Below are 19,622 nucleotides of genomic sequence, written 5' to 3' on the forward strand. Positions count from 1 at the left end.
GGAATCCAAATGATCACATTTGTGTTCCTGTAAATTCTTTATTTTTTTAAATAGTCAAGCACCAAAGTTGATTTTTCCTAAATTTGGGTTTCACAAATAAGTTGGAATAGAGCAAATTCAGACTACACTGACTTTTAATTTGTTCATTCATATTTAACCAGTTTATTTGATACTTTGTGACCTAGTCAAACTTTCAAAGATAACTGTTTAATAATTGAAATAAATTGTTCAAAGTATGAACTCATTTTCAAAAATATATTTTATAACAGTAAGATCAGCTGGAATGCCTGGAGGTAAAGGCACTTATTTTGCCAGGAATCATAAAAATCACATATTTAACAATCAGGCCAAAAGGATCAAGAATCTTCTTTAACTGATCATCTTTACACACCCAATGAAAGGTGACAACACAAGGTGACTTCCATCAGTTGCAGAATTAGCACTGCAGTGGAAGAATCAAACCATCAAGTCTATACCAGCTTATGTTTAGCAATCCACATGTATTTATCAGAATCAGTTCTGACACAAAATCTCTACACAAAGCTTTTCAGATGAAGGATCTTCAGAGTATTTCCAACATTTTAACCTTTTTGCTCTCTCTGGTTAACTTTGCCGTTTATTGCGCAAAGATCACAACGGATTAAAATAAAAAATTCAAAATAAATTTAATTATTGCATGGCAATTTTGTAAAGCCATGAATGGTAATCATTATATTTTTTTTAAAAACATTTTGCTAAAATTAATCTATGTTTATACCTTTGAAAAATTAGTTCTGCCCCTCTTGCATTCTGTTGCATGTGAAGGTCCTGAAGGTCTGCCTCCACACTTCTCCCTATTCCTCGTTATGGCAGCCTAGGTCTTGTTCCCAAGCCTCCTTTAGATTTTCTGTGTTGTCTGCAGACATGGAGATAAATATGGCGCAGATATATTTGGAAATTTTCCAGAGTGTGGGCAAATAGATTAGATGGGTCAACTTGCGCTGGAGTTGATTATCACTTGGTCTCAGAAGAAGTGAAAAAGCTAGATAAGATACTGGAAGGCCTTGTCTGAGCTATCGGACTCTAAAAGGGCCTTATGTCAGCTACTTGAATCTACCCAGTGACTACTTCTGGTTGTTTACAATTATACCAACGTGAATAGAGAACATGCAAGAGCATGTTTAATGAAGTATCTCTTCCTGGACTAATGGTACTATAAGACATTCACAGACCCCTGATAGCCCATTTGGGAATCTAGGAAGGGCAGGCTGTTTTTGTGGGTTTACAGGGGCATTTTTCACTTCCATCTTATCCACCAATTCTGTTGGAAAGCTAAATCCTAAATGTGTGTCCAACAGCAGCACCTGAAGTTTGGAAGGCTGAGTGTTCTGCTCCACTTGGTGGGTTAAATGGTGTAGGGAAGAAATTACCTGCTGTAACAGACTTAGTCAGGCCATATTGATATATAGAGAGAAACTATGTTCATTTTTATTATTTTTTCTTTAAGAACTCAGTTTGCATTAAATAATACGGAAGGTATTATCAAGGAATGATTTCCTGCGTGGCAATTGTAAGGGGAAAAAGTGAGTATTTTGTCGATAAATCCATGTTGCTACATATATATTGATCTGCATTCCTCAATACATACTGCAATTTGACTTCAATATCATGAATGCAGTCAAAAATAGAAAATAACAAACCATTAATATCAAAGTTTTGTAAAAATGCTAGCCTAAATGTAAAAGCACTAATCTAGGGTAAAATGGTTCCAGAAGTCTTGATTAAATTGCTCTGATTGCTTGACTGTAAATAATGTCCCAAAGTTAAAAAAAAGTAAACAAGACTGACAACTTAAATTTACCATCCCTTACTTCTACCTAGACAACAACCAACACCAACTCCAAATTGCAACTGCCACATAAAACAATGCTTAGGTAGATTACAGTCATATGCCACTTGACTTTTTTCTGTCCTGTTATTAAACAGCCCCTACTAAAACAATTAAAAAAGGACAAATGATGACTCAAACATCAAGTCTGGGACACATTAGAAGTCTTGTATTCTTCTGCCATAAGTTTTCTCTTTGCATTCAGTGAAAAATCCATTCCCCACAGGTTGCATTACTCTGAAACAGCTACAATAAATAAAGTCCATCAGAATGCTGTTCGTTTTTAGTTTACTGATGTAATGATTTTTTTTGGAATGTAAACAGATCTTTTATACTGCACTTACCTAAGCCCTTCTGGCCTGGGTTCTTTGCAAAGTTGAATGTGAACTGGTAAAAATCCTTAAACTTTGCTTGATCTTTTAATTCTAGTTCCAACTTTGGCAGTAGGATTTTCAGTTTTTCTATGCTGTCACACCTTAAGCAATAAGAAAAATGTTTTTCTTTAAATCAATATATCACATAATTCATCCATAGTTCTTACGGAGCAATTAAAATTCCTTCATCCTCCCTCTATCTTTCCAATCAGAAAGCTGTAGCATCTCCATTAGGCTTTAAGATCTGATTCAAAACACTTTTTATTTATTACTGCACAATGAAAGCCCAACAAAGTAAGCAAAGGAGCTGAAATGTCAAACTTAAGAGTTTTTTAAAAATTCAAAAAGATCTGCATGCTTACCAATCACACTTTTAAAAGGATGATTCAGAATTCTGCAACTTAAAACATGTCAGTATATTTGTATGAAAGATACAAATAACTGAAGTTCATAGTAAAATTGGAAAGGTATTGCATTTGGATGCCCTCAGAGCTTTGGATGTTACCATAAGGCCCCAATTCAGCTATTCATTTCTCTATATGGTTTTGTATTTTCCAACTATGTCTGAGGTAAGAGTCTATGCAAGGTCAGTTCCTTCCACCTCTTGAGAAGGAAATAGGTAGCTTGGAATATAAGGCAAAAAAGTTTGAGACAGAGTGGAAGGAAGGAATGGAGGAGGAAGGGCAAACAAGCAGGCAAAGTGCTAGCCCTTATAGTTTGCACTTTGTTCCATACAAACACATTTCAAGCTTTGTCTAAAATTTATCTGGTGCTCATGAGTTTTCGTAATCACAAAAATAGTACCTCTAAACAATTATAGGGTATGTCAAGTCATCAAACTTTTGACGTTAATTAACTTCAAATTTTTGGAAGTGCATAGATGCCTGTATCAAATTCTGAATTACTGGTCCCGTGGAATGACGTAACTGCCAAAGTGTTACAATGCATCAAAGTCACAACTGTGCAGTACCTTTGAACTAGTGCACTATGATTCAACTGAAAATTGATCATTTTTACAATACAGAAGAGAAAAAGAGAACTAGGATTTTGGAGAAGACACAGTAAGTACTCTGCACACATTTGAAAATGCATCTTTGGGTAGCCCAAGGCTATTCCTAGTTCATGAATGTAGCACTTAGCTCTTAACCAGAACAAAAACAGAATTACCTGGAAGAACTCAGCAGATCTGGCAGCATCGGCAGAGAAGAACAAAGTTGAAGTTTCGAGTCCCCATGACCCTTCAGCAGAACTGAGTAATATCAGGGAGGGGTGAAATATAAGCTGGTTCAAGGTTTGGGCTGGGGGGGTGGGTGTAGTGACAAGCAAGCAGTGATAGGAGCAGATAATCAAAAGATGTCACAGACAAAAGAACAAAGAGGTGTTGAAGGTGGTGATCTTATCTAAACAAATGTGCTAATTAAGAATGAATGGCAGGGCACCCAAGGTACAGCTCTAGTGGGGGTAGGGTGGAAAGACTAACAGGGCATAAAAGGTATAGATTTAAAAATAATGGAAATAGGTGGGAAAAGAAAAATCTATATAAATTATTGGGAAAAACAAAAGGAAGGGGGAAGAAATGGAAAGGGGGTGGGGATGGAGGAGGGAGTTCAAGATCTAAAGTTGTTGAATTCAATATTCAGTCCGAAAGGCTGTAAAGTGCCTAGTCGGAAGATGAGGTGCTGTTCCTCCAGTTTGCGTTGGGCTTCACTGGAGCAATGCAGCAAGCCAAGGACAGACATGTGGGCAAGAGAGCAGGGTGGAGTGTTAAAATGGCAAGCGACAGGGAGGTTTGGGTCTTTCTTGCGGACAGACCTCAGGTTTTCTGCAAAGCGGTCGCCCAGTTTATGTTTGGTCTCTCCAATGTAGAGGAGACTGCATTGGGAGCAACGAATGCAGTAGACTAAGTTAGGGCTTAACCAGTACTGTTTTATAGGTGTAAGTTATTACCTGGAAATAAAATATTTTGTTTCAAATGCAAAGTTTAAAAGTTTATGTTTTGGGACTGTGTTTAATTTAAAGTAAAATGCATTAGTGAAGGGGGACATGAGACCTGCTCCACAAAAAGCCTGGGTGGCTTGGTTGCTATGGAGCCAGTGAGGCCCAAATTGATTTACTAGGAAGAAGGTGCAAGATTTTCACACGTGTAAAGCACGACTAGAGCAGCTGCACTGACAGTGAATAGGCTTTTAGCCTCCAAGTCTCAAAGGGAAGTGTTTAGAAGATCAGGCTTTATGAACAGTCATACTTTGAACTGTCTATTTAATTCCAAGATAGAAATGAGTTGTGGGAAAGAAAAAGTAAGGAAGCCAGCCCGCAGAAGCTAAGAATCACTTTAGATTGGCTTCTGGAGACTGTGTGAAGTACAACCTTAACATGGAATTTTCCCATATGTGAACAGTTAAAAAGTTAAGTATGCTGTAGTTAAAGTATAAGTTGCCTACAAAAATAGTATATTTTTCAATGTTGCTTTTAATTAATTTGTCTTCTGACCTTTCCAGTCAGTCATAAGAATATAAGAAAAAGGAGTAGGCCATTCAACCCTTCAAGCCTGCTCCGCCATTCAATAAGATCATGGGTGCTCTGCTTGTGTTTCGAATTTCACATTCACATCTACCCCCGTTAACCTTTGATTCTCTTGCCTAACAAGAATCTATCTAAATCTGCCTTAAAAATATTCAATGACCCTGCCTCCTGAGGCAGAGTGTTCCAAAGTTGCACAGCCCTCAAAAAATTTCTCCTCATTTCTGTCCTTAAAGAGCAACCCCTAATTTTAAAACAGTGCCCCCCTAGTTCTGGACTCACCCACCAGGAAACATCCTTTCCACATCCACCTTGTCAAGATTGTTCAGGATCTTATATAATTCAATCATGTCAGTCAATGGAAGTTCAAATTTCTTTTAATAAGTTATCGGTCTATACATGGATTGTAACAATTTACACAATTTCATTAAGAAAGCAACTACACCAGCAGTTTCCAACACACATTTACAAATTTCTAAGTTTTTTGTCATACGTCAATCTGTGGACTCAAAATTCCTCTTCCTCCATAAAATCTTCATTCGCTGAAGCTTGACAAATCTCCCTTATACAGACACATGAAAAATTTCTCAGGCCAGAGTTTTGACAAGTTACCAATAATTTATTTTTTGGACAATGCAATACAGGCACCTTACATGCTCTCCAGTTTGTATGATCACTAAATGAATTGTCAACAGTGGTATATGATAAACCACGCCAGGAATAGATATAATGAAAATGTAGCCATATAAACTAGGCAAGCCTGATTGCCCAAATATCCTATGACCGTTAGAATTTTTCTCTGCCAATGAACCTCAAGTACTAACTAATTAACCTGCACACTCACTTGCACTCCCATCCCCTCACCATGTAGGCACACTCTACTTCAGTCAGCTACTTTTATCAATTAACCACAGTAAAAACAAATGCTCCAGGCATTTAAATTTTATTGGGCACTGCAGCTACCTCCATAGCCATAAAAGCTGAAGATATAAGAACAAGAAAAAGCCAGAAATAATAAGTTAATGTTTCAGGTTGACCTTTCATCAGATCTGATAAAGGGTCATCAACCTGAAGTGTTAACTGTTCTCTCTGCAGGTGCTGCCTGACATGCTGAGTATTTCCAGCATTTTGCTTTTATTCCAGGTTTCCACAACTGCAGTATTTTGCTTTTGTGACAAGAATTGGCCATTCAGTCCCTTGGGCCTATACACTATTCAATTAGATCACGACTGATCTGCATCTCTACTCCACTTTCTCACCTTTGCTCTACCCATACCCCTTAATACCCTTACATAACAAAAAAACTATTTCAGTCTTGACAGCAGCAATTGTCCCAGCATTCACAGCCTTTAGGAAGAAGAGCATACAAATTTTCACTACCCTATGTGTGAAAAAATGCTTTCTGATTTCTCACCTGAATGCCGACACTCTTATTTTAAGACAGTGTCCCCTTACCCTCGATTACCCCAGCAGAGGCAATATTTATTTCGATCCAATCAAATCCTTTTAAAGTTTTAAGCACCTCGATCACCCCTCAACCACTTATATTCAAGGCAAGTTTATGAAATCTGTCCTCACAATTCAACTCTCCAATAAAGGACTTCTTATATTTGGAGAGCCTGCATTCCCTCATAGATCCATGATGACATCAATGCTGCTGGACACCAGGAGATCTCCTTGACCTGGAGCCAGATTCAAACTAATGTGGGAAAGGGGAAATCCATGCCACAGAAACTGTGAAATCTTTCTACACAGTTTTCTTTTCAGTCAGCAGCAAGCATCTTCGTTTCGGCACTGACTGTTAAATCCAAGCCTATATTTTTTTTAAAACATCCATCCAATTCAACTCAATAATCATTCGTCCTTCACATCTTTGGGCAACTGAGGTACAGATTTTAAATGCGATAGCAAAGTGTAATCCCTAAACTTGGAACAGAATCCCTTTTTTTTTAAGTCAATGTTCAATAGGATGATGATAGTATGGATGGGGCAACAAAGACTATCCAACTGAAATTGGTTGAAACCTGCAACAATGCATTGCAATATAGGATTAAGTAATAGAGCGAATAGAGTCATCCTGAAATACTCCACCCATTCCCTCTCCATATACTCATTCAATTCATTTGAAAGCCTGCATAAACTGGACCTACTCAGTTGACATAAGAGCAATATCATCAACAGCATCAGCAATTTGCTTTTATATAGCAAAATGCCCCATGTTGCTTCAGAAGTACAAGACAAAGCAGACACAAAGCCAAATGAGATATTAGGAGTGGGGAGGAAAAGGTTTGGTCAAAAAAGGTGGTGCCAAGGAGGAGAGAGAAGTGGAGGGAGGTAGGGGGATGGAGTTTAGGACTTTCCTGCATACAAGCATAAGCAGCTGTAGGCAGAGCCGCCAATAATGGAGTAAAAAGATAGGGATGCATGACTCTGCAGTCAGACAATCAGAGCAAACTTCAGTCTAGGGGGGGGAGCTTGTAGCACAAAGGAGCCTACAGAGATGGGGAGAAATTGGAACAAGAACAATTATAAATTTGAGGCATTTGGAGACAGGGCGCTAATGCAGGTCAGCAAGAAGGGCAGCAGAGTCATGAATCTGCTGAATTTACGCCGGATGGAAGGCAGCCCAGGACAGCATTAATACTGTTGAGTCCACATTTGGCAAAGAATGGGTAAGAGCTTCAGTAGCAGATGGGCTCAGGCAGGGGCAGTGGATAATAAAGTCATTTTGGAAGAAGTGCCAATCTTTGATTGGAAGGAAATGGAGTTGGAAACTAAACTCAGGGTCACACTGGACACTTGAGCTTGCAAATAGTCTGGTTCAATCTAAGACAGTGGCCAGGGCAAGTACAGAGCTTGTGGTGAAGCCTCTGCACCGAATGACTTCTCATCCTTGGTAGTTTCAACTTCCATTTTATTTCACCATCCTCTCTCTTCTGAGTTCACTGCCTTCTTATCCTCCCTAAATTTCTCCCTCCATGTTCATATTCAAGGCTACCCCTTGACCTTGCTGTCACTCGTGGTCTTATTAATCCCATTCTGTTAAACACAAATAAGGCCATCTCTGATCACTCCTTTGTATCACTCTACGCACATATTCCTTTACAAGTCCCAACCCCACCACCTTCTGTATCTGCACCTGAAAAAAAAAATCCCCTAATTCATTTACAACTGCACTTTCAAAATCCCAACTCTCTAACCTTTGGCCCTCTGTTTGCCACATTTCTTCAGCTACTGATTTATTCAACCTCACCCTTTGAAGCCCAAGTCCCAATAAAACTATTGCTCTCTCTCACCCTGGCTTCTCCCCCAGTACGCTCCTCATCTCCACTCCCTTACATCCAAGGGACAAAATCCTTAAAAGAATATGGTGAACAGCTGGTTCAGCCATTCACAGTTAGATCTGGCTAGACCACATTAGGCACCATCAGGCCCTGCCTGCTCTCGTTTGCTGAAACTGCTCACTATTCCACAATCATTCTGGAAACCAAGGATAACACCTTCTTTTCGCTACTTCAAACTGTCATCTTAAACCCCATTTCCCTCTCTTCTCCACCCTCACCTCCAACAATAGGTGTCAAGCTCATGGACTTCTTCGTCACTAAGATTAATGCTATCTCATGAGCTGACACTGCCTCATCCCTCCCTTCCATGAACCTACCGGGCCAAACTTCCTCTAAAGCTCCCGCCACCCCGGCCTTGAGCATGCATCTTTCTCTAGTTTCTCTCCTATTCCCCCTCATGCCTTCATCTTGTCCTTGATACCCACCTCCAGCTCCTTCGACCCTAGTCCCACTAAACTGATGAACCAAATTCCATTCTTGGCCCCCAAGTTAGCCAATATGATTAATAGTTCTCTCTTTACAGGTGCTATCCCTCTCTCTTTTAAATTGGCCATCATCCCTCTCTTCAAAACTTAACCCTAACCCGTCCTTGCAAACTACAGTCCCATATCCAACCTCCCCTTTGTGTCCAAAGTCCTGGAACATGTTGTTGCCTCCCAAATCTATTCCCACCTTTCCTGAAAAACCAGACTGTTTGCAACCTTGCTGTCATATTTGACCCAGAGATGTACTTCTGACCATATATTCATGTCATCATTAAAGACTGCTTATTATTTCCACCTCTATAACATTGCCTGACCCCATCCCTATCTCAGTTCAGCTACTGCCTAACTCCATCCCTATCTCAGTTCATCTACTGTTGAAATATTCAGTCATGCCTTTGTGACCTCTAGATGTCTACTTGGACTCCTGGCTACATTATAACCTCCATAAAACTGACATTCCAAAACGCTGCTTGCAATACTCTTAACGTACATAAAGTCCCATTCACCCATCACCCCTATTGCTCACTGACCTACAATGACTCGTGGTCAAGCAACATCTTGATTTTAAAATTCTAATCCTTTTTTCAAATCCTTTCATGGTCTTGCCCCTCCCAATCACTGTAATCTCGCTCAGCCCACAACCATGTGAGATATCTGCACTCCTGTCCCATTTTTAGTCACTTCGCCATTGGTGACCATGCTTTCTATTGCCTTGGCCCCAAGCTCTGGAATTCCCTGCCTAAACCTCTCCATTTCTCTACCTCATTTTCCTCTAAAATATTCCTTAAATCTATGACATTGATAAAGCTTTTGGTCATCTGACCTAATATCACCTTTTATGGCTCGGTGTCATATTTGGTTGTATTATGCTCCTGCAAAGCACCTTGGATAATTTATTACTTTAAAAGGTGTTATAAATTGTTGTATTTGGAGCAAAAGACAATGACTAGAGCTTTCCCAAAGCTTAGCTGAATGAAATTGCGGCTTATCCAAGACTGAAAGCTGGACAAGCAACCCAACATAAGAGACAGTCGAGGGGTGAGAAAGGTTGTGAAGAGTTAGAGCTGGCCATCACTGGAGCATATATGGAAACTGACTCCATGTCTTTAGCTGATGTAACAGATAGGAAAGGGGGGGTGGGCAGGGATAATTCTTGATGGACACTGCAGGTGAGGGTACAGGGGTGCAAAGAGAAGCCACTGCTTCTGGGTACAATTGGGTAACTCAGGTTAAACCAAGCAAGACAGTCTCACCAAGATAGACAAGTGAAGGAGAGGTAATGGAGTATGGTGCGGTGGTCAACCACAAAGGGGTTGAGAAACATTGGAAGGAATAACACATTATAGTAAAAGAGAATATTATTTGTGACTTTTACTAAAAGATTGAGTAATTCTGAAGGGAAGAACCTATTTAAGCAGATAGTATTTTTTATTACAGCATTTTACAATCTACCTTTTAAAAACGGTAGTTCAAGACAAACCATCACAGAAACTGCGGGAGTTAAAGTTTGAAAAGCACCAAATTGAAGTGTTAAGATCAAAAGATTTCCATGTTGTTGAAAAAAATGGTTCTTGAAAGGCAATACGTACAACTGACCAATATGATTTATTTTCCAAACAAAGGGTGATACAAGCTAGAATCCTGTCTTCACCATAAGCAGAAACTTTGCTGAAATCAAATAGAGAAGCCACAAAACAAGGGATTAATGCAAATGGCTGAAGTATTCCCACACCATGCGGAATGTAAGCAATTTCACTACCAGTTCACTGTACAGCACTTGCTCAGCAGCTGCCATAATTAGAACAAACATAGTCAAATCTTGTCCAAAACAATTACGTGTATGAGTGACTATTGCTTGCGTATATATAGTTTCAATTTTGTGTTTCAATCTGGGGGAGCCCTGTATAAATGTAGCTGTGAAATCCCTTCTCTATACAGGAATGGGCAACAGTGCTTCAACACTATTCTATGGCGTTTTGCTATCTCTGTTGCTCTCTTTGATGTTAAAGTTACCCTGTAATGTAAAAATTGCTTTAATAGAAGGGAAGTCCAAGATTTCAACCTACAGAACCAATTCTTGAAAACTAGGACTATAAAATCTATATAACTGCAACACGGATTTGAAGGGTTTCATAGTGAATAAACAAACAAGCTTATTAGACATGAATTTCTATTTCTAGACATGTACAAATGTATTATTTTACTTACCCTAATTCTGTCATACCATCTATGAATTCTTGTTTTGAGAATTCACACTGTGTGGCTGCTCGAAATTTCCATGCAACGACCAGTACACTGATACTGGCTGGATCCAATCCTAAATCATCACAGAACTGTTGAATACCGTCTATTCCTATTTTATTTTCATCTTGCGGATCTAAAAGCAAAGAAAAGTACACATTTACTCAGAATGTGCTAATCTTTCTCGAAAAGGTGTCTGTCTAACCCAGTTGGTTGCACACATACAATTGAGTCTGAAGTTTAAGAGTTCCAGCTACACTTGAGCACATAATCTAGCTTGGCATTTCAGTGCGTCATTAGAAGAGTGCTCAGATTTTGAGATGTCATCCTTCAAATGAGATGCTAAATTAAAGGCCTGTTGTGGGATTGAAGTGAACATTAAAAATCACAAAGCATTGTCCAAAGTGAATTGCTCTCCTAGCATCCAAGGAGAATTATTGTCCCAGTATCCAGGCCAACATTCTTACCCTCAGTGACCACCAGCAAAACATACGACTTACATTTATATAACCTATATTTATATAGCACCTTAATAACAAATGGGAGTTTCAGCAGCAGATGAGCCAAGACGGGGTGAAGTTGGACAATGTTACAGCAGTGGAAATAGGCAATCTTAATGATGGCACAAATAAGAGGTCAGAAGCTCATCTCGGTGTCAAATATGACACCCAGGTTGTGGATAGATTGGTTCAGTCTCGGATTGTTGTCAAGGAGAGGTATGGAGTCAGTAGCCTACATGTCTCAAACATCTTAAAACTCTTCATAATCAATTTTTTAAAAAAATTCCTGTCCCAAAAACTTATTTGCCTCCCTCTTCTCCTCCTCCCCTAAAGCATGGCTTAAATTCTAAAACTGAGCTTTTAATCATCTTTCCTAACATTTCCTTATGATAAGCAGAAATTTCCTCCGATTAAATATTGGGAAGTCTGAAGTCAGCTCCTTGGCAGCACTACAAATTTAAAATGAAGCTTAAAACATTCACAGGCAAGCTAACAGGTTCCTTGGAAATAATTTTAAAAACAAATTTTTTGTGGGGTTCAATTATTCTGCAGTGAGTCCAAAAAAAAACTGGTTTCCTATCAATGCCTAAACTTAATTTGGGCCCAGATAGGAATAAACAAACACCACCAAGGAATTCCCAATAAAAAAAAACACTAAAGAAACTCTCCAGTGCCTTTACAGTGAAAGGGGGGATTGATGTATGGCATATGGGAATCATGGGATACTTGATTTAAAACTGAAAACTACTAAAACTTGTATAATGTCTATGAGGCAGTGTTATATGAGAAGATCTAATCAAGAGGAAACAAGATCAGGGGAGGAGACAGAGCCATATGAGGAAACATGATTAAGAAAATATGAGATCAGGGAAAGAGGCAGCGTTAGGTGAAAAGATCCAATTAAGGAGGAGGCAGCTGGTCAAGTGAACTTTTTGTAACAGTATAACAGTATTGACTGGTTAAACTATAGAACTGCTATCCGTGAGAGCGGAGCTTCTACTTGCATGCTTGTAATAAAGATCACTCACTTGAACAAGACATCCAACTTGCAAGCTGTTTTTGGGTACCGAGGCGAGTCCTCACCCTTTCATATAGCGACGAGGATGGGATATGACACATCTGGACCCCGACAGTGAGGAACTGACCAATGGGTGAGTATCTTTTATTTTACCACCATAGTTAGGAAAGGTCTACCATGCAGTCGCAGGACTGGCAACTTAATTGGGTATCAAACAACCAACACCTGGAGACTCAAGTGTCGAGCAATCAAAGCGAGTGCCAGAGAAGAAGGTAACGAGTTGAAAGGGCCAGACAGACAGCCATGCTGAGAAAGCCACAACACAAAGCCAGATAGTAGGTGAAGCCGCGTGGGGGGTTTAGGAGGTATCCTGAAGGCTGTTACCACGCAGGACACCGCACTGAGAGAGACCGTAAAGCAGACCTTCACAAGAGATCAAGCTGCACAGGGGATTTAAAGGGTATCCTGTAGGTCAACACTGTTCAGGCAGACAATACTCTGACAAAATGACCGATAGTGTTGAAAAGCCTGGATTGGAGACCAGAGGTGTTCCTTACCAGGTTTATAGCAGATAAATATGAGAATCTGATCAGAAAAAAAGATAGATGGGAATTTAATGACCCACCAGAAGCACAAGAAGAATGGTGGAAGGGCCAAATGAAAGATGGGAAGGATAAAACAATTATGAACATAATCAATTCTTATTTGGGATTCTGCCAGTGAATTCAGGAACAAGACCAGGCCGATAAAGAATTAGTGGTAAAAACAAACCCAGAGAGCAGTCAGGGAAAGTTTAGTAGAAATTACATTGGAAGTACCATAGTAGTCTAGAATGCTGTTGAAAGGACAAAAGAAGGAAAATTTGTGTGTGCGTGTAAGTCTATGTTGATATTTGGTCTCTGTGCATTTGGAAGCTGTTGAATGGCAAACGTGTGTGAAATGTCTCTGAGCAAAGTTGCATCAAGTGGATCTAAGCTAAGAAAAGAAGAAACTAATCATGATAAAAATAAGAATTTGAATGATTGGAATGACTTGAAAGGCTGACACATAACCTCTTGGAGAGTTTGTCTGTTTGAGAGAACTTACTTTTTCACTGTCGTTTCCAATTACAGTTGTTGAAAGACATTCGAAGAAAGAAAAATTGGGATTGTTGACATAATTGATTTATTTCTGTTTACCTTCCTTTAAAAGCACGTGCTGCTCTTTTCTGGCTGTGTGTGTGTGGATTTATTTTTTGTATGCATGATGTTTGTATGTGTGAATGTGTAACTTTATGATTAGGGTTAAGGGGAGGATACTTTATTTTGAAATGTTTGGAGTAATTATAATTCATTCTAATTAATTGAGTTGGATTGGATTGGTCTTGTGTTAAAAACTTCCTGCAAAGTTTAACGATTTGAGGATTTTGGCTCCTGTCACAGTTCTCAAAAAAAGAGGGAATTTATTCTTAATGTTAATTGAAACTTGGAAATAAACATTTTAGGACTGAAACAGCAGGTGATCTAAATTCAAAAAAAAGAGAAACAGAAGTTTGGAGACAAATGACAATTAATCTAAAATCCTGCAAGCCACAGGGCTAAGGGAAATTAACTAGGCTTAAAGATTTAAGTTACTGGGTAAGAGTGACTTTCAGGGAAACTCTAAAGCTAAAATACTTTGGCACAACTCTGGATGAAACTCTAGTAATTTTTAAGTTCTAAACTTTAGTACCAAAGTTACAACATATACATGGAAAGTAGGTCTGCATTTGGACTGTAGTAGGTGGTGCATGACTACATGATTGCCTGAAGCAGGCAGGAGGTCAGATACAGAAAAAAATAATTAGGAACCTTGTAGAGGCAGCAGGACTACCAAAGAAAGTTGCAGTAGTTAAAAGTTCTCTAGGAGATCATTATCCCAATCCAGCAGGGAAATGCGTGGGTAGACCAGGCACAGGGGGAGGCAACAAGACATGGCGGACCTGATTAGGACCACCGGGGACAAGGGAGACCTGGAGATACTGAGAGGGGCAGTCAGGTAGTCCTTAAAGTGTTACTAGAGAAACCAGGATGGCAAGCAAGGTGAAACAAACCCGATGACAGTATGATGAGTAGTGACACTTTGTGTGTATGGACTGTAAGGGTATGTAAGGATGGAAACACTGGTCACAAGTAAAACCATTTAATGGCTGATTTGTTTACTCTACAGGGAGATCAACATGGATCCCAGAAACTAACAATATCGTTACAGGTTGAATCATGGGCGACCGATACAGATTGCGATATGCATTGGACTACTGGCTACAACAGTATCCACATATGCCAGATATTTCGGGAAGGAACAAAAGACAACCATTATGGGACCTGACCAATGAACTGTGCTACTCTGCCCAGAACAGGAAACAGGTCCAGCAAGCGGATTACTGTTAGTAAGAGAAAACAAAGGTATGTGACAATGTACACCACCAGCTGGTACCCATAGTACTGAACATCAGAGTTAGGCTTACCCCTTTGGTGCTCAACTAAAACTTGGGCACTATACACAGCACTGCAGAAGCAACAAGCAGCCCAGATTAGTAGTAGAAGCAGGTGAGATCCCCACCTCCAGAGAAAGGGGTGGAGGAAGCGCAGCTTGGTAAGTGACTCTACTGTGCAGTTTAATACAGGAACCTCAACAGTAAGTTTGATTGATCTGGCCTTGGTGGGCCATAAGGTCTGTAAATTAAGCGTTCAACTTAAAGAAATATTAAAAAAAGAGCAAGGAGTCCAGGCCTAGGCAACTGTATTGGAGGGTCACACTCAGACCATTAACGAATTGATTAATGAAGGCCATAATGCCTCACGTAAGGCAGCTCAAAATGATGTCTGTAGTACTTGTGGGTCATGGGTGCTTGAACAGACATGGGGTAATCTAAGGCAAATTCATGAGGGAGAACTACCCAAGTGGATTACAAACAAACAGTTGACCAACCTTTCTATAAAGGCAGGGTCGAACATAGCCAGCTGCCAGCTCAGGGGTTTAATTTATGTGTATTCAGCAAATACTGAATGTGTTAAGAAATGGATTGTTGTTTGGCATGGTCTTAGCAATCCTGCTTTTGACAGAATTAACACCAGCAAGAACCTTGTATAGAGTAGAGAATATAGGAGTAATTAGAGGGGATTATTATGTAAGACACTATGTTGTTTCATCATACGTAGTAGAGAAAGGGGGAAGCATGATAAGTATCACTTTAGATGAGTGCAGTGTAGGGTCCTCCACAGTGGTGTGCTCCCACCCAATATACAAGAAGGCAGAGACCAGTTGTGAACTTACAGCAATGGCTAATTGTACAATGGAAGCTATAGCAGCTGAATTGGAACCAACACGAGTAACATATCTGGGCAAAAGGAGATATTGTATCACATCATGACAGGAATACTGTCATGGGAATCACCCATGTCCACTGACCAACCATACCAAATGTCTACACCCCTGGTGGGAAGGGTTGAACTGGTAGACATCCACAAGCAGGAGAAAGTTTTTATGCAAGTTGAGGGAAACACGAAGGATAACCTGGCACAATATGTTAGCCAATTCTCCTACCAATACCCCCACTGCCTGAGTACCTTGATGCAATACGGGAGGCACTTGAAAGGGTGCATAAGACATACCATGCTCCGCAGTATAAGAGCAAGGACATTGAGCAGATAGACGACACCACTTGGTGGGAGGTCCTCTGGAATCAGGGCCTCAACGTGCAGATCCATCTGTGGATCCGGATTATCTCCCACGTTTTGGTGGTTGCCCAGTTGGTGATGTTGCTATATATGACTTGTCTCTTGTGCAGACTAAAGAGACAGCGAAAAATGTCACTGGTCAATGTTCTGGAAGGTACAGAAAGAGAACTTTTGAAAGGTGGGAGCACCTACTGGGGAGGATCAGTTTAGTCCTTAGTGTACCCTAAGCAGAGATTGCAAGCAGGTTATAGTTTAGCTTGAGTAGAAGTTTAACGCGGGTTATAATTTATTTCAGCACATGCTTAACATAATACAAAGTATCAATTACAGTCTAAGCCTGGTCACTAGGACACAGGTGAGGTTGTAAGAGGATCCTCAGTAAGGATTCGAAGCTCGTCGAAACCGGTAGGATCCCTGGATTATTCAATGGGCAGTGGATTCTATGGTAATGCCTTCCCTGGGCCAGATGCTGGCCAAGTGCCAAAAGGGGGCGCTCTGACAGGGGGAATTGACATATGGCATAGGGGAATCATGGGTAACTTGAGTGAAAACCGAAAACTGTTAAATCTTGTATAACGTGTGTGAGGCAGAGTAGATCTAATTAAGAGGAAATGAGATGAGGAGAGGAAACATGATTAAGAAAAGATGAGAACAGGGAAAGACACAGGCAGGTGAAAAGATCCAATTAAAGAGGAGGCAGCTGGTGAAGTGAACTTTTTCTAACAATATAAATTAACTGCTTATACATCGTGCTGTAGAACCCCTACTCGTGAGAGTGGGCCTTCTCCTTGCATGCTCATAATAATAATCGCTAGGTTAAACAAGACATCCAACGCTCAAGGCGTTTTGGGGTACCAGGGTAAGCCCTCACCCTTTCAACGGACATTGGTGATGCAACGTAAACAAAGGTGAGGTGAGAGTGACTGCCCTTGACATCAAGGCAGCATTTGACTGAGTACGGCATCAAGGAGCCCTAGCAAAACTGGAGTCAATGGGAATCGGGGGAAAACTCTCCATTGGTTGGAGTCATACCTAGCACAAAGGAAGGTGGTTGTGGTTGTTGGAGGAAAATCATCTCAGTTCCAGGATATCACTGTTGGAGTTCCTCAGGGCAGTGTCCTAGGTCCAACTCTCTTCAGCTGCTTCATCAATGACCTTCTTTCCATCATAAGGTCAGAAGTGGGGATGTTCGCTGACGATTGCACAATGTTCAGCACCATTTATGACTCCTCATTTACTGAAGCAGTCCAAGTCCAGATGCAGCAAGACCTGGACAATATTCAGGCTTGGGCTAACAAGTGGCAAGTAGCATTCATGCCACACAAGTACCAAGCAATGGCCATCTCCAACTTGAGAGAATCTAACCATTGTCCCTTGACATTCAATGGCATTACCATCACTGAATCCCCCATTATCAACATCCTGCAAGTTACCATTGACCAGAAACTGAAATGGACTAGCCATATAAATATTGTGGCTACAAGAGCAGGTCAGAGGCTATGGGTCCTGAGGCGAGTAACTCACCTCCTGACTCCCCAAAGCCTATCCACCATTTACAAGGCACAAGTCAGGAGTATGATGGATTACTCACCACTTCTCTGGATAAGTGCAACCCAACAACACTGAAGAAGCTTGACAGCTTCCAGGACAAAGCAGGCTGCTTGATTGGTCCTCCTTCCATAAACATTCACTCCCTCCACCACCAACGAAGGGTGGCAGCAGCGTGTACCATCTACAAGATGCACTGCAGAAACTCATCAAGGCTCCTTAGCACCTTCCAAACACATGACCACTACCAGCAGAAGGACAAGGGCAGCAGATACATGGGAACACCACCACCTGCAAGATTCCCTCCAAGCCACTGACCATCCTGACTTGGAAACATATCGCCATTCTTTCAATGTCATTGGGTCAAAATCCTGGAACTCCCTCCCTAACAGCACTGTGGGTGCACCAACACCACTGGGACGGCAGTGGTTCAAGAAGGCAGCTCACCACCAACTTCTCAAGGGCAAATAGGGATGGGCAATAAATGCTGGCCTGGCCAGTGACGCCCACATCCCATGAATGAATTTTTTTAAAAAGCTAGAACTATAACAATACCTACCCCCAGCACAAGCTAAGAAATACTCCATATGTGTCTGCCACTTTTTGCACATTTCATACCTATAGACCCAAACATTCCTCTTCCTTTAGCAACCTTTAATTGCCATTAATTAATTACTCTCACTCTTTCCTCCTTTGTCATCTGTTGATGTTCTATCCCTGTGTTACTTTATGCTGATCAGTGTTGAATTTTTCTATGCATCTATCATTGTACTGGGTCTCCAAATTTCCCATCTGAATATTATGCCCTGCAAATTTTTGTCTTTTATACAATCTCATGTAATCAAATTAAACATTCTGTATAAATGGTAGTCATTCCAACAGGACATCACTAGCTACCATTTCATAGTTTTAATATTCAAAAAGCTATGTTTAGATGAATTAACTGAATAGTAGGCCACACATAGGCTGGTATCAACCAGCTACATTAGAAAAAAGCTTGCAACATATAACCAAGACAGAGGAATGGAACAAGATGCAGACTGTTGCACATGACTCCTGCATCCAACTTAGATAGAGCTACAAAATTCTGTCACAGAATTTGTGATAGCTTTATCTCAGCAGCAAATTTAATACTTTGTGGGCAAATAGTAGAATAAAGGCCCAGATTTTGCTGGAGTTGAACATTCCCCAGTCTAGAAAAATCTAATGGGTGTTGTAATGATACTCAAAGGAATCTGTCACATCTTTGGCTAGAGTGGTGTAGCTATTTTTGTCTAAAGTATTACATAATTGCTAGGACCTAATGCAAGTTTTAGTAAGAATGCCCAAACTTCCTTTTGATTCATTTAGAATATATTAAGAATGTTGAGTATATGAAACGCTTCCCAGAAGTGTCAAACTTAACTTCCTCTACTTTCTTAAATCACATTTTACTGATAATCCACCCTTAGTCAGAGGCAATGCAGTTTTATGACAAGGAGGTACATCACAACAGATCTACTATCAATATATTAAAACTCCTACATATAACATGTACTTCCTGTAAATGCCACAGAAATCTATTTTTTTTTAAATTAACACAACTATTTTGGCTCATTATTTCCACAATTTACTCCAGCTCTGGTCCTCCTAGCTTTTGACTTGCATCCTTTAGCTGCAGGTGGTCCTGTTCTTAATAACTTCATTCATCTGTTGCTGAAGACTTGCCCAGCCAGAGCTCTGCTGGGTGCTCCTTACACAACCCAAGAGCCAATGGCTCTGCCAGCCCTACCCAGCTCCTAAATAAGGGCATGTTGAACACCAGCTTTAGATTCTTTGAAGGACTTGTTAAAGTTAATAAAATAGCACAGGAGCCATTTCAAAGAACATAAGCTGGTGCTCAGTTAAAAACGTGACATTTCAAGGGTTGAGGTGGTCAGCAACAGCTTCTCTATTTGAAGTAGTCCCTTGGCTTTTCGAAGCACAGAGAGCCGACAGGCGGTCAGCACACAGTATATGTAAACCAAGTGCTTTAAACAAGAGCCAGT

General features: G+C 40.3%; 1 protein-coding gene across 2 annotated transcripts in view; it reads right to left on the reverse strand.

Annotated features, from left to right (window-relative positions):
* dcun1d1 (DCN1, defective in cullin neddylation 1, domain containing 1 (S. cerevisiae)) overlaps positions 1-19,622 on the reverse strand; it is a 57,864-nt gene that overhangs the window by 15,976 nt on the left and 22,266 nt on the right. For both annotated transcript variants that reach the window (XM_041182738.1, XM_041182737.1), the window contains exons 3-4: positions 10,799-10,967; positions 2,212-2,342 (exon numbers count right to left, since the gene is read on the reverse strand). In XM_041182738.1, the coding sequence (XP_041038672.1) occupies positions 2,212-2,342; positions 10,799-10,967 (300 nt within the window). The remainder of the gene's footprint in view (positions 1-2,211; positions 2,343-10,798; positions 10,968-19,622) is intronic.

This window comes from Carcharodon carcharias, chromosome 2 (assembly GCF_017639515.1).
Source record: "Carcharodon carcharias isolate sCarCar2 chromosome 2, sCarCar2.pri, whole genome shotgun sequence".
In the NCBI taxonomy this organism is placed as follows: domain Eukaryota; kingdom Metazoa; phylum Chordata; class Chondrichthyes; order Lamniformes; family Lamnidae; genus Carcharodon; species Carcharodon carcharias.